The sequence below is a fragment of the Dromaius novaehollandiae genome, chromosome 3 (genome assembly GCF_036370855.1).
Source record: "Dromaius novaehollandiae isolate bDroNov1 chromosome 3, bDroNov1.hap1, whole genome shotgun sequence".
NCBI lineage: Eukaryota > Metazoa > Chordata > Aves > Casuariiformes > Dromaiidae > Dromaius > Dromaius novaehollandiae.
Genome location: NC_088100.1, coordinates 22,594,852 through 22,607,405, shown reverse-complemented (window position 1 = coordinate 22,607,405; position 12,554 = coordinate 22,594,852). Strand labels below are relative to the sequence as shown.

General features: G+C 45.2%; 1 protein-coding gene across 1 annotated transcript; it reads right to left on the bottom strand.

Annotated features, from left to right (window-relative positions):
- Positions 1-1,456: 1,456 nt before the first annotated feature.
- On the bottom strand, positions 1,457-9,766 carry FAM110C (family with sequence similarity 110 member C). The gene is made up of 2 exons (XM_026101877.2): positions 8,401-9,766; positions 1,457-5,349 (listed from the first exon to the last, which is right to left on the bottom strand). The coding sequence occupies exon 1, from the start codon at positions 9,525-9,527 to the stop codon at positions 8,427-8,429; it is 1,101 nt and encodes a 366-aa protein (XP_025957662.2). The 5' UTR covers positions 9,528-9,766; the 3' UTR covers positions 1,457-5,349; positions 8,401-8,426.
- Between the last annotated feature and the right edge of the window lie 2,788 nt (positions 9,767-12,554).

Genomic DNA, 12,554 nt, shown 5'->3' with positions numbered 1-12,554 from the left:
CATGCCCAAAACCAGAGCTAATGAACAGCATTGTACTACTTACAAAACATGTCTAAGATAAATATGGCCCAGTCACTAAAACCTCCCAAAATTGCTCACTTGTCTGCCATTGACATAAAAAATACTTTGTCAAAAGCCCTTGAAAATGCTGAGTACTCTTACAGTTCTGTGTTCATAAGGCACCAACATCTACAAAACACCTGAAAAGAGCTTTCTCCAGTCACTAAGTCTTTGCAGCATTTCTTTCTAAAACCCATTTACTACCCAGAGATGAATCAAAAGAGAAGGGGCGAATCAGTAAGCTGTGGAGTTTGAAAGGTTGCTTACAGTAGACAGGCTAAGAGCAGGAGCCTGCAAATCATTATTCCTGGGAGAAATTCACTGGACTTCATAAAACATGGGATGGAGGCCCTATGTGAAAAAGGACTGCAGGAGGGGTCTTAATACAATAATTGTGTTCTTAAATGCTCAGCGGTGCTGTAGCCTGAGAATGTTCCCTGGCTGTGACTGCTCCTTCATCCCCAGGGCAACAGCAGCTGCTATGGCTTGCTGAGGGACACTCCTCTACGTAGAGAGCGGGAAGCATAACTTGCCTCCCCTTTCCAGACTTGTGTTGTACCCTGCACAGGCGCAGTTCAGCCAGGATTTGTATGGGGAAGGCTGCACGTCAGTGATGATAAAGTTGCTTTCAGTTTTTTGTGGAAGAGCTCAATCTGCACAGCGAGCATCAGTTAGCTCTACCTTCAGTTGCATTCAAATGTTTGTCAATGAAACACTTCTGTCTGAGCAGATTAGACCATACCAAAATGAAAATTATGCAGCTGTATTGGTCTCTGGTAAAAAACTCACCGTATGCAATCATGCTTTCTGCTGCTTTCTTCACAAAATACATGCACAGGGGATTATCCCTATCACATATATTGAATTCCTCCTATGGAATCTGGTCAAAAAAAGCTTGTTAATAAGATTCCTGAGATGATAGATTTTTTCCAAGCAGAACTTCAAACATGTTGCAGCCTTGGACACTGGCTGTGTTTGCCAGTGACAAATGTAGTATTGCCTGAAGCACGCTGTAGTTTCTGAAAGTAAGTAAACCCACATATAATACTAAAGTTTGGAAAAAAATTAGTACCCTTCATAAATAAGCTGTATATCTTTTCAGTTGCATTCTGAAATGAAAATACTGAAATATTGTGAAACAACCCTAGCATCACCTTATTTCAAATTTATTGATACCAAAAGTTACCTTCAGTGCTATCTCCTTAAGACATTCCCTGCTCTACTTATCAAGGGGCCTTGGTACAGTCCAGGGAAGTATCCACACTTTCAGGTGTTCATAGCTTAATAGCAGCCTCACTTGCAGAGAAACTAATTTGGTAATGAGATCCTGGCTTTAAAGTAATAGTACCCTAATGGAAACAGCAAAATAAAAGTATACATTTTCAAGAAAAAAATATTAACTTTCAGTGTTGCATTTTTATTTATATGCATTCAATAATATACAGGTTCTTTTGTATGAATATAAACATAGCAACTTAGAAACTTCCATACCAGATCTGACAAGTACTCGACTTCACAGCGTTCAAAAGAAGATGCAAAAAAACCCTCACAGTGGGCAATGACAGGACGAGCTGCTCCCAGGAGAAAGTTTCTGTTTAATCCCCATCAATATGATGTTCGGCTGATTTCACAAAGCATGAGGACTTATATGCCTTAAAACATTAGTACACATTTTAAAAAACAATCTGTACTTGTTACTTAGAGTCCTGTATATTAATATTTACAATATATTACAAGAATGACAGTCTCTATCGAATGCCTTTATTGCAGATAGTAGCTTCTAGGCCATAAAAACCAGAGTCTGTATCTTTCATCTGTTGTGCTACAGTCATGGACCTTGTCCCTTGTCACAGTAATAGTGCACTTTGAAACACTGGGGTATAAATAGCAGTTAGCACTGCACATTTGCACTCCATCTGACTATTTAAGTTTACACAGTTCTGGTTAAACAAAATCGTTCAGTTTATGACTTGTCTTCACCCTCAGCCCTGATTTAAGTTTTCCAAGAAGACTGATCCCAACTCAATTGGCAAAGCTTTTGTTCATTCCACAACAGCCCACTTTACTTCAGCTTCACAAAAGCTTCCAAATCACGTCTTTTATAATGAAATAGAAAAAAAAATGGTAATTGATAAATAACGGATAACATTTACATTTTTGTCTCATTTTGAGGGCTATGACTGAAACACCCCAAAAGAGGAAGGAAAAGACATTATATGCAATAGTAACAGGACCTGAGTGAAGTATAGTGCTTCCACTGCTTTGGAATAAGCACTGAAGATATCCATTCCCAAGATTTATGGAGAAAGAAGGATTGTCAGCTACTGTCTTCCTGGTATACTGGGAAAGGTAGGCTATTAGCTTATCCAGGAGATTTTTAAATAAAGGGAATGTACAGCTTATCAGGGAAGGATCTCAGAGAGGTCCGTATCTTCTCTGAAGTAAAAAATACCTTGGAGAGTTTGGAGTTCCTATCAAAGTTTGAACAAAGACAGGTAAATTTTGCCACCTATCAGTGTGAAAAGTCACCACAGCACCATTAAACAGTTCATAAAATTAGAAAGTGGGATTAAAAAAATCAGAACAAGGCCAATTCTGATTTCACTAACCTCTATCAAAAAATTTTCCCTGATCTTGAACAAGGCTGATGATGTGTATTTTCAGACAAATTATATACCTTCCTTTCTACCATTTAAAACCCGCTACCAATGCATCTTCCCTTTGCTTCCTAGCACTATCATATTAACTTTCTAGAACTTCTGACAGGAAAAACAAGAAACAAATGGAAGCTGAAAATGAAACTAAAAATCTTCCCTGGAAACAAAGCAAAACAATTCTCTTCTACTGTGGTGGGGCACTGATTTGTAAGGCAAAAGATTTTTCCTGAACTCCAAGCTGTCTACAGTCATTCATATGTATTTTCAAGGAAAAGAAGTTGTTAGCTTTTGACAAAAGCATATAAATTATATGGTACAGTATCTTGCAAAATGAGCACGAAAAGAACAGATACAGCAGGTTATGTTCCTGACTAATAAATCTAGACTGTGTTCCTTAAAAACTGCACCTTAAGTGCATAAATCGTATCCTATTAGCAGCGTCTTGAGATGCAGTTTTCCAAGAACCATTCTTTAACAATAATGAATAATAATAAATGGAAATTAATTTAACAAAAATATCCCCATGTACTAGCTTCCCTCTAAGTTTGCAGAAGCTCAGCAATGCAAACTATTTAGTTTTCTGCTAAGTGTAAAGCAGGCACAACAATTATTTTATCTGGAAGTGTTATCCATCTATCTAGACAACTTCAGACATGACTTGCATATAACAGACTTGCATATAACACTAAAACAATAAAGAAAATGCCCCGCATTCTCCAACAGTTGCTGTAATTGAGAACTAACTATCCAGTGACTGAAAAGCACATTGAAGACATATGTAAATTCAGCCACGCAACCTTGCTGTGAATTTAACTGATGTCAACTAAAACATTAGATAAGCACTTAAAGGGCAAGTCTGTCAGTGCACAAAGTTTGTAGAATTTAAAATAGGAAACTGTTCTTCCTATGATGAATGTTTTATAGAATTGTTATGGTTCACTCCTGCCCTTCTAACTTTCACAGACTTTTTTACCAAGACTAACACACACTTAAAAACGCACCTCTAGTGCTTATTTTATCTATGCTTCAACCGTGATGTGCTGGCAGCTGTTTCCGGTCAGAACATGGCAAGCACTATTAGCTTTGCGTTGGCTGTGTATAACTCTAGTGGAATGTGGAGAATGAAATCTCATTTTTCTGGACTCGTTACAGTACAGGTCTGACAGCCAGGTAAAGTCCAGTGCTGCAAACAGGACACTATATCCATGGCAACACAAAGTAAACTATTCACCTCTGCAGCACTCTAAATTCTAGTCATTGTTACTCCTTTGACTTCAGGACGGCTATCACAGATTTGGCTTTCTGTTTGATTTCTTTCTGTGCTTTATAATATTTGCAAACAAATACTTTGGTGTAAGGCAGTTTTTAGTAAGTAATGGCTGACTGGGGTAAATATCTGAGGCATAGCCAGCAAATTCTGCAAGTAATTCACTATACACTGATGATCCAAAGTACTTTTAGTCAGCTTTTAAAATATGTTTAGCTTGCCCATTTCAAATGAAGTATTACTATTTTATTGATGATATTGACTAAGTTGCTGTCTATCCTTGAAGTCTTACCCCATCCAGACTTCTTTCTGGCATGGTTTTGCCTGTGCCCTAGCATGCCTTCTTGCTTGCAACGCAGAGAGCATAATGCTGTTCCAGACCCACGCTAGGGAAGCACAACCTTACATTGCCTGGGATGCGATTTGCTAATACAATTCTGTAAGCCCATTACTCTTGCTGCAAAAAAATACAGGTGTTAAATCACAGGCTTCCAAATACTGAAATAAAACCCACTCTGGCAGCATCAGAGACACGTTGCAAACCAAATCAAGGAGTCTGTGTAAATGTAAATTCTACTATTCTGGAGCAATCTAATATGCATACAAAATCCTCTCTAATTTTGGCCTACCTGTTTCTTGGAACTGTGCTCCTGAACAAATTTTGGGCAGGGTTTTTAATTCTGTGCCTTCCCACTGGCTAAGCAAGCTGTGTAACCAAGTAGATTAGATGGGTACAAGGTACTCTAATTTGGCTTGGACACTCTTAGAGAAACAGAGGCTTGGCAGGGATTTAGCTTACAGCATGCTTGCCAAGTATCCCAGATAAAGCTGCCACATTAGCCCTGACCAGCCAGGCAAATAACATCTAATGATGTCAGGCTGAGCCATGTTTAAACAGCCCTGGAAAGACAGCGCCTTTGAGCGGCCGGGTGGAGCCTGTCTGCCTGCAAGGAAACGCCTGACCCAGGGGTCATTGCCACCTCATTCCCACTTTCTCCTCCCATCACTGCTGAGAAATGCATCGCGGGAAAGAGATAGGTGTGCAACGCAAACCTTCTGTCACGTCCCCACGTGACATCTGGGGCGGTGATCTGCTGCTGAATGTTACTGTCTATTGTAGCTGCAGCCATGCTTCGCTTTTCCGTGAACTTTCATTTCCTGCTGTCCTGCACCGTTCCCAACCTCCGCTTGTTGTTGTGCTCTTGAACATCCCTGTGCTTGTGGCAAAGAGTGAGGCTGCCTGGGGACAGGGGAGAGGGAAGGAGGCAATAAGAAAATGTTAAACTTGGACGAAGTAGTCATGAGCCAGAAGAGGGAAGAGTTTCTTCCTGTGTCTGGTATTGTTCATCTTCCAAGTTGGGGATCCTGAAGAAAGAAAGAAAAGCATCATTTATTATTTAATCACATCAGACAGGCATAAGGTGATACTCTTAAACTTTTATTCAGTTGCTTATGGTTATTGCCAACATATTCAATTCCCTTCCCATGAGATTTCCACTTGAATAATGAACAATTGAATGGTTTTGAAACTTGAGGCTGAATAATCTTGATTCAAATAAGGAAGGAGGATGTAGAGTGGCTTCTCAGAGCCAAACAGGATTAACAGCAAGAGGAACCAATCAAAATGAACTCCAGAGGTGAATTTAGGCAATATCATGACCATCTCACTGAAGACTTTTGTTTTTTGAAGCTCACAACCCACGCTTAGGGTTTCCAGTAATCATTCTGATGAAACAAACGTGTTAGGGAACTTGATGCTTCAAGTAGCTGTTTTATTTACATAGTTCCCCACCAGGCCCAGAAGAATTCATGAAAAATTAAGCTGAGCATAAAATATTAATCGAATGATCACTGGCCCATAAAAATCCTGCAGTTCTTAAAAGGTGTTTTACACGTAATGAATGCTGGATTTTAGAAAATAGTTCTCTGCTTCTTTTTACAAAAAAAGGGCAACAATTTTCAAGCCTCCGTAAAATGAGGTACCTCGAAGACTATGGCTCAAGAGCTCCAAAGAGACTACATGGCCTTGCATGCAGTAGGTTTGCTCATACTTGTCCATTAGCATACATGAGTCCATTGCCAACTAAAAACAAGCAAGCAAACTAGATAAAGCCAAATATGTGACTATAATAAAATCATTTAGATATCAAACTTGATGACCGATTGTCAAAGAAAGTGTAGCACTGAAAGAAAAAAATTAGCATTTGGGTATACAAGAAACACAAATATCAGAACTATGGAACCCATCTGGAGACTGCGGGGTGATAATCACTCTCAGCTTAAATTCTGCGTTGTAATTGTAATATTTAACTAATGGTAACTCTTGATGACTCTTGCCCTTTATTCTGGGCACTGTGCACTGGTATTTTTACCTGATCTTTCTCGTTCTGTAGCCTAATGGGTAAATACTTTCTCAGTTTTCAGAAATTAAGCTGGAAATAATGATAGCTCTATTGCTGAGATATATCTGCTGAGAGTCAGCCGTGGGATGTTTAAAATTAGGTTTATAATATGAACCTTAAGGATTAGCATTTCCTAGACTGCCAAAAATAATGCTACCAAAGAACATTGCTGCCAGTGTAAAGTACTCCCTAATGTTCTACTGTAACCATAATTCCAGTTTAAATGGTAGATTGCACCATTTCCGGGGTTATAGGACAGCTACAAAAGAGCCTGCTCTCCTGAGCGGGCTCTAGGTGGACCTGCAGTGATGACGGCGGCTCTCGTGGGGGAACACCACGCACTGGCAGGGACCTTCAGGAGCCCACATGCTTTTATTTTGTCTTTCCTCACGAGAGTGAGTTGTTTTTGTCATGAGGCCCCTGCTTACGGAAGAAGAAAGCAAGCGCTGCCTTCCACGCACGGTGTTTTGTCAGGCCGACGGCTGTGGGAAGCTTTACAAACCACTGCCTGCATCATTTTTTTTTGTGTATCTCCCTTTCCTTTTATCACAGAAGGATGAGCGAGGAGAAATGATCAGCTCAGGAGAGTCCTTTCTTCTCTCTAACTTAATTTGGGAAAGGCTTTGTCGCATAACAACACTTCTTCAAGTTGTCAGCTTGATACCTGACAACCATTCTTATCTCCAACAGCTTGAAATGTTTGTGTGAAAACGTCTCTGTCTCCCTTCTTCCTCCCTCTACTCCCAGGAAGAAAATTGTCTCTTGAGAAATATCCAAATTGTAAAAGTGATACAAGTTTTATGTAATTTAAAATTATTTCAAGTAAGTAAATAGATTTTACATTATATAGGTTAAAGGAATCAGGAATGACCCACGTCCATGTAAGAAAGAGACGCAAGCATTACATTTCTCTGTGTTCATAAGGCCCAAATTCACTATCAGCAACTGTATCTACACTAAATGTTCTTTTAATACACAGATTATGAACTGCCAGAAAATACATGTGCAATCTTTCACATCAAGACACAACTTTTAAATACCACACTGTAAGCATGGTACTTACCCGAAAAGCTTCCTCTATTGGGAGTATTAGAATATAATTCTTTTCAGTAGATCAGATACAAAGGAAGCACTAGCACAGCTTTTACTAAAACCAGGAAAACAGCTTTTTCCTGGGCTAAATTTGGCCTACTTATTTTTGTGGAGTAATTGATCTCCAAACCTAGATGTCACACGTTCATATTATCTTTAATTTGAAACAGTAAAGTATCTCTCTATACAGAGCAAACCACACAGCTGATTTCCAGCTACCAGTGCCAAACCACGCAGTGAAACCCACTAAACTTCTCCCACCTCAGAAGAGCAAGGTCTGCTAAAACCAAACAGGACAGAAAATTTAAAGCCTGTGAAATGCTAGGTGGTCAGCTGCAGCAAACTTTTATCATCCCAGACAAAAGCTGCGGGGAAAATTGGTTGCTAGTGACGCTGACTCTACTTTACTCTCCTGATAGTTCGGTGTACTTAGCTATAAGCAAAAGGGGGAAACAGAGAGAGAGAGTGAGGAGGGGGAAGCTCTGATAGTATAGTATAAATACAGTGTACTCCTAAACATTAACAGTTTCAGTTCAGTCTGTTTTATCTAAGCTATCATAATTAAGGGTTGAATAATTTTCTAAGGTTTTCCTCACATTTAATATAGCAGGAACTGAAGAAAACAAGCTATTTACAAAGCAAGGCTCAGCAAAGGGCAGGCATCCCTCACAGACACTGACTCTTTGGTTTCATGCGGGGGGAGCTGATCGAAATCTGACAAGCTGCACTCATTTGCTCTGTTTGTTTGTATGTTGGCTTTTGCAATGCCCCAAATTTCTGCTTTGCAGGACTGCCGTAGTGCAACAAGCAGTATACAGACTATAGCTCCCTGCTGCCCTTCCTAAAATAAACCAAGAAAAATCAAGCGCTCACTAAGAGAAAGCAGACATACACAAAGTGACCGCACAGATGTTACACACACCTTGAGTTTAGGGGGCTGCAGCGCCATCACGCCAGCTCCTGGAGCACCGTGTTGGCCTCCTTGGCTTTCTTGCAGGTATACAGCCATTTGATTATCCGTGCGTTGCGCTCGATGACGGAGGTGCTGCTGGGGACCTGCTCCGTCAGCTCATCCTCCAGCAGGCCGTCGTCCCCGCTGTGCCTCGTGAAGTCGCTTTCGGACGTCGCCACGCTGATGCTGCGAACCTTGAAGGAGATGTTGTCAGAAGCTGCAGAGAAGTTCTCCCTGCCGAGAGCCTCGACAACCTCTGCGTCAAGGCCGCAGTACTTGAAGAAGGTATCGAACTCTGAGAAGGACTTGGAGTAGCGAGAGCTGATGTCCGACTGGGAGCGATGGAGGCCTCTCCGCTTCACCTCCCTGGCCTCCTCCGGAGCGGGGAGCAGCTTTGGGGAGCTCTGGCGCTCCTGCCTGTGTTCGCCCGGGGCTCCCACGGTCGAGGGGACGGTTCGCTCCACTCCGGGGCCACTCGGCTTGCGGTCATCGCATCCTGCAGGGATGGGCTTTTTGCTCTCTGCGCTGCTGGCGACCTCCATAATTACCCTGGGCATCTCGGGGGAGGCTAATTGCTTGTCCTTTAGGGTCCCTGGGAGCAGCCTCCGCACCAGGCTCCCTCGCGGGCTGTCCTGGCTTTGACCTCGCACAAACTCACATTTCTGGCGGTAAATCACCAGGGAATCGGGCCGCATCTGCCTCCTGGGGGGGCCGCGCCGGGCTGTGGGGGGGCCGTGGGGCAGCGGGGCACAGCGGGCGCCCGCCGCCCCCACCGGCTCCAGCCCCGGGGGGCCCATCCCTCCGCCGCCCGCCCGCCCGGCTTTCTTGCTCTCCACGGAGCAGCTCTCGGCGCTGCTCTCCGACGCAGAGCTGAGCGCGATGACGGGCTCCTGCTTGGTGCTGATTACCTGCTGGCTTTTCACATACTTGGCCTTATCAGCCGCCAGCCGCTCCACGGCGCTTTTCCTGCCTGGGGTGCCTGCCTCCAGCTGCCGCCGGAGGTACTCCGGCCCCTTGCTGAGCAGCCGCACTGTCAGCGAGGAGTGGAAGTCCGAGATGGTGTGCATTCCCACCGCTCGGCAGATTTCCGTGGGCATAGCAGTTTCAGGTACGCTGATCCCACTTCCAGCTCTGGGCGGGGGGGGGTGTGGAAAAAAAAAAAACAGGCAAAAAAAATGCAGAAACAGCCTATGCTCTGGAGGTGGCAGCTGCTCCGGAGACAGCGTCCACTGTGGCTGCTCACTGGTGACAGGCGGGCGCCTGTACAGCGGGGTGGGAGCACGCAGCCGCCCGCCCGCCCGCCCGCCGCACACCTCCAAGCAGCCGCGACCTCGCACATCCACCTGGCAGCTGCGCCGGCCCCACGGGCCCAGGCCAGCCAATGCCGCCCGCCGCCTGCTCACCCCATCCGGAGGAGTGGCTCGGCTGGCCGCGCTCCCCTGCCTCCAGCAAGGACAAGCCCCAGTTTGTTCAGCGTACGCTCTGCAGTCGTCTCCTCCCGTGGAGCCGGGGTGAATCAGGATCCTGCAGGAAGGTTGAGGAGCCCGTGGCGGCTGGCATGGGCGCATGGGTTGTGCTGGGGTGAAACTCCAGAGCTGCGCCACTTCCCAGCGAGCGGCTTGGGTAGAGCCTGCACCACCCAAGCCGGGATATTCGGAGCATTTTTCCCTACCCGAAGCATTTTCTCCTGCGCCCTGATTTAGGGCCAGATCCTGCAGACCACAGAGTGTCTCACCCCAGGAACCAATAGCTTCCACCTCTCTGCTGACAGCCTTTGCAGGACACAGTGCCCCGCACTGAGTTTATGGGGTGCTGTGCTAAAAGAGATTTCTGCTGTTGAAATTTGTAGTAAAGCAAGTGACTCAGGCTTCAGAAATACAGAGCCTGGCTGCCTGAGGTGTGCAGCGAGCTGTGTGCGAGCGCTGCCTGCTCGCCACTGCAGGCACGCCGGGTGGAGAGCAGCTGCCCTGCCCCTGCCTGCTCCCAGCAGCCTCCTAATGCGCCGGTGGCATTGGCAATATTAGCAAGACATAATGTATTAGCAAGTTCCTGGCCCACAGCTGTACTTCACAGATGCACTTGTGAAATGTTGTGGGACTGCGCGAATCTTAATTGCATTTTATAAATCTTTGCGCTTCCAAAGCACAGGGCAGATCCCCAAAGGGGCAGAATTCCCATCCAGGGCTGACAGCTCTAATCAGGCAGGACAGAGCCATTTGCTGTAATTTAAATGTCTGAAAATTAGACACCTCAATCACAGGGAATGAACTGAGTCAGTTTGAGTGTCTTGTGCTTGTGTAATCTCGTGTGAGAAGCACCTCTCCTGTGGTCACTGATAACAATGTTATAGGTACTTAATTTCCTAATATATATAAAAAAGCTTGTATCTGCAAGGGTTTTCACACATAGTGATTTTTTTTCTATTATTTTGGTGGGATCAGAGCATCAAAATGCTTTGGGGGAGATTGACTCAGATCCATTCTTTACAATCACTAAACTCTGGGAGACAGGCCACAGGGAGAGAGATGGGATATGGTCCTCCCTGTCTTTACTCTGAAGTTTTACAGTACACTGCTTTGCTACCAGGAGCAATCTGCTCACAGTTGTGCAGCTGAAGGAAAGCCATACCAGGCACCATTATTTTAAGTACAACTTTGGTCCAGCGTTTGGGTACACATTCACCTCCACAGCCACTGGAAGCAGGGCAGTGGGCGCCTGACGGCTCAGAGTTGCTCTTCTTCCTGGGGAAAAGCAATAGTTTGGGAGCTTCGACGCCCACTGGAGTCTGTGCCCTCAATGTAAAGCAAGTCACTCTGAAAGGATCATCCAAATTTTTAGCCTCCCAACCTGATGAGCGCAATAAAACTGGCTGACAGCTTCCAGCTGTAAAAAGCGAAAAACCCAGGCTAATACTACAGTGAAAACGAACCCAAAATAACACTCAATAGAAATATTCTCTTTCCAACATGGTTATACAGCTGATTTTCCCCTTGATTTTACAGCCTCTTTGTTCCTAAACGTACAGGTCCTAACTAAAGGGGCCCCTTAACATGTGATTTTTGCCTGTTCACCTTGACATAACGCTTAAGTGGCATACATATTGTGAGACACCATGGAAAAGGTGCCCCCAGGCTCTCTCCTTCCCTCAACCCTAACCCTAACCCTAACATGACCCTTAATAGATTTTTGCAGGCCAAGGTGGGAATTAGACCCCATTTCATTAGGGAAGAAACTCCTCACACGGCAGGTCACTTGGCAGCAAACACCTTCTTTGGGCAGCGCCTTCCCACACCCATGCCACTGCTGCATGCAGGCTTTCTCCTTCTCTCAACCCTAACCCTAATCCTAACCCTATTGGATTTTTGCAGGCCCAGGCTGGGACGGAGACCCCCATCTGTGGCACAGGCAAGAACCTCCTCACAGGGCAGCTCTCTTGGCAGCAAAACGCCTTCTTTGGGCAGCTGCTGCCCACACTCATGCCAGCAGCACCACCATGCTCTCTCCTTCTCTCAATCCGAACCCTAACCCTAATCCTAAGAGCATTTGCAGGCCCAGGCTGGGACATAGACCCCCATTTGTAGCGCAGGCAAGAACCTCCTCCCAGGGCAGCCCTCTTGGCAGCAAACGCCTTCTTTGGGCAGCCCCTTCCTGTACACATCCCAACGGCGCCCCCACGCTTTCTCCTTCTCTCAAACCTAACTCTAACCCTAATCCTAACCCTAAGACCTTTTTACAGGCCTAGGCTTTGACCCTGACCCCCATTTGTGGAACAGGCAGGAAACTCCTCCCAGGGCAGCTCTCTTGGCAGCAAAAGCCTTCTCTGGGCAGGCCCTTCCTGTACACATCCCAGTGGTGCCCCCACACTTTCTCCTTCTCTCAAACCTAGCCCTAACCCTAAGAGCCTTTTGTGGTACCAGTTGCGATGTAGACCCCCATTTCTGGCCCCGACAAGAAACTCCCCACAGGGCAGCTCTCTTGGCAGCAAATGCCTTCTTTGGGCAGCCCGTTCCCTCACCCATGCCAACGGTGCTCCAACGCATTCTCCTTCTCTCAAACCAAACCCTAACCCTAACCCTAACCCTAGGAGCTTTTTCAGGCCCTGTTGGGACCTAGACCCCCATCTG

Excerpts from the sequence above, each read along its gene's own strand:
- FAM110C (XM_026101877.2), bottom strand. The coding sequence starts at position 9,527 with ATGCCCACGGAAATCTGCCGAGCGGTGGGAATGCACACCATCTCGGAC.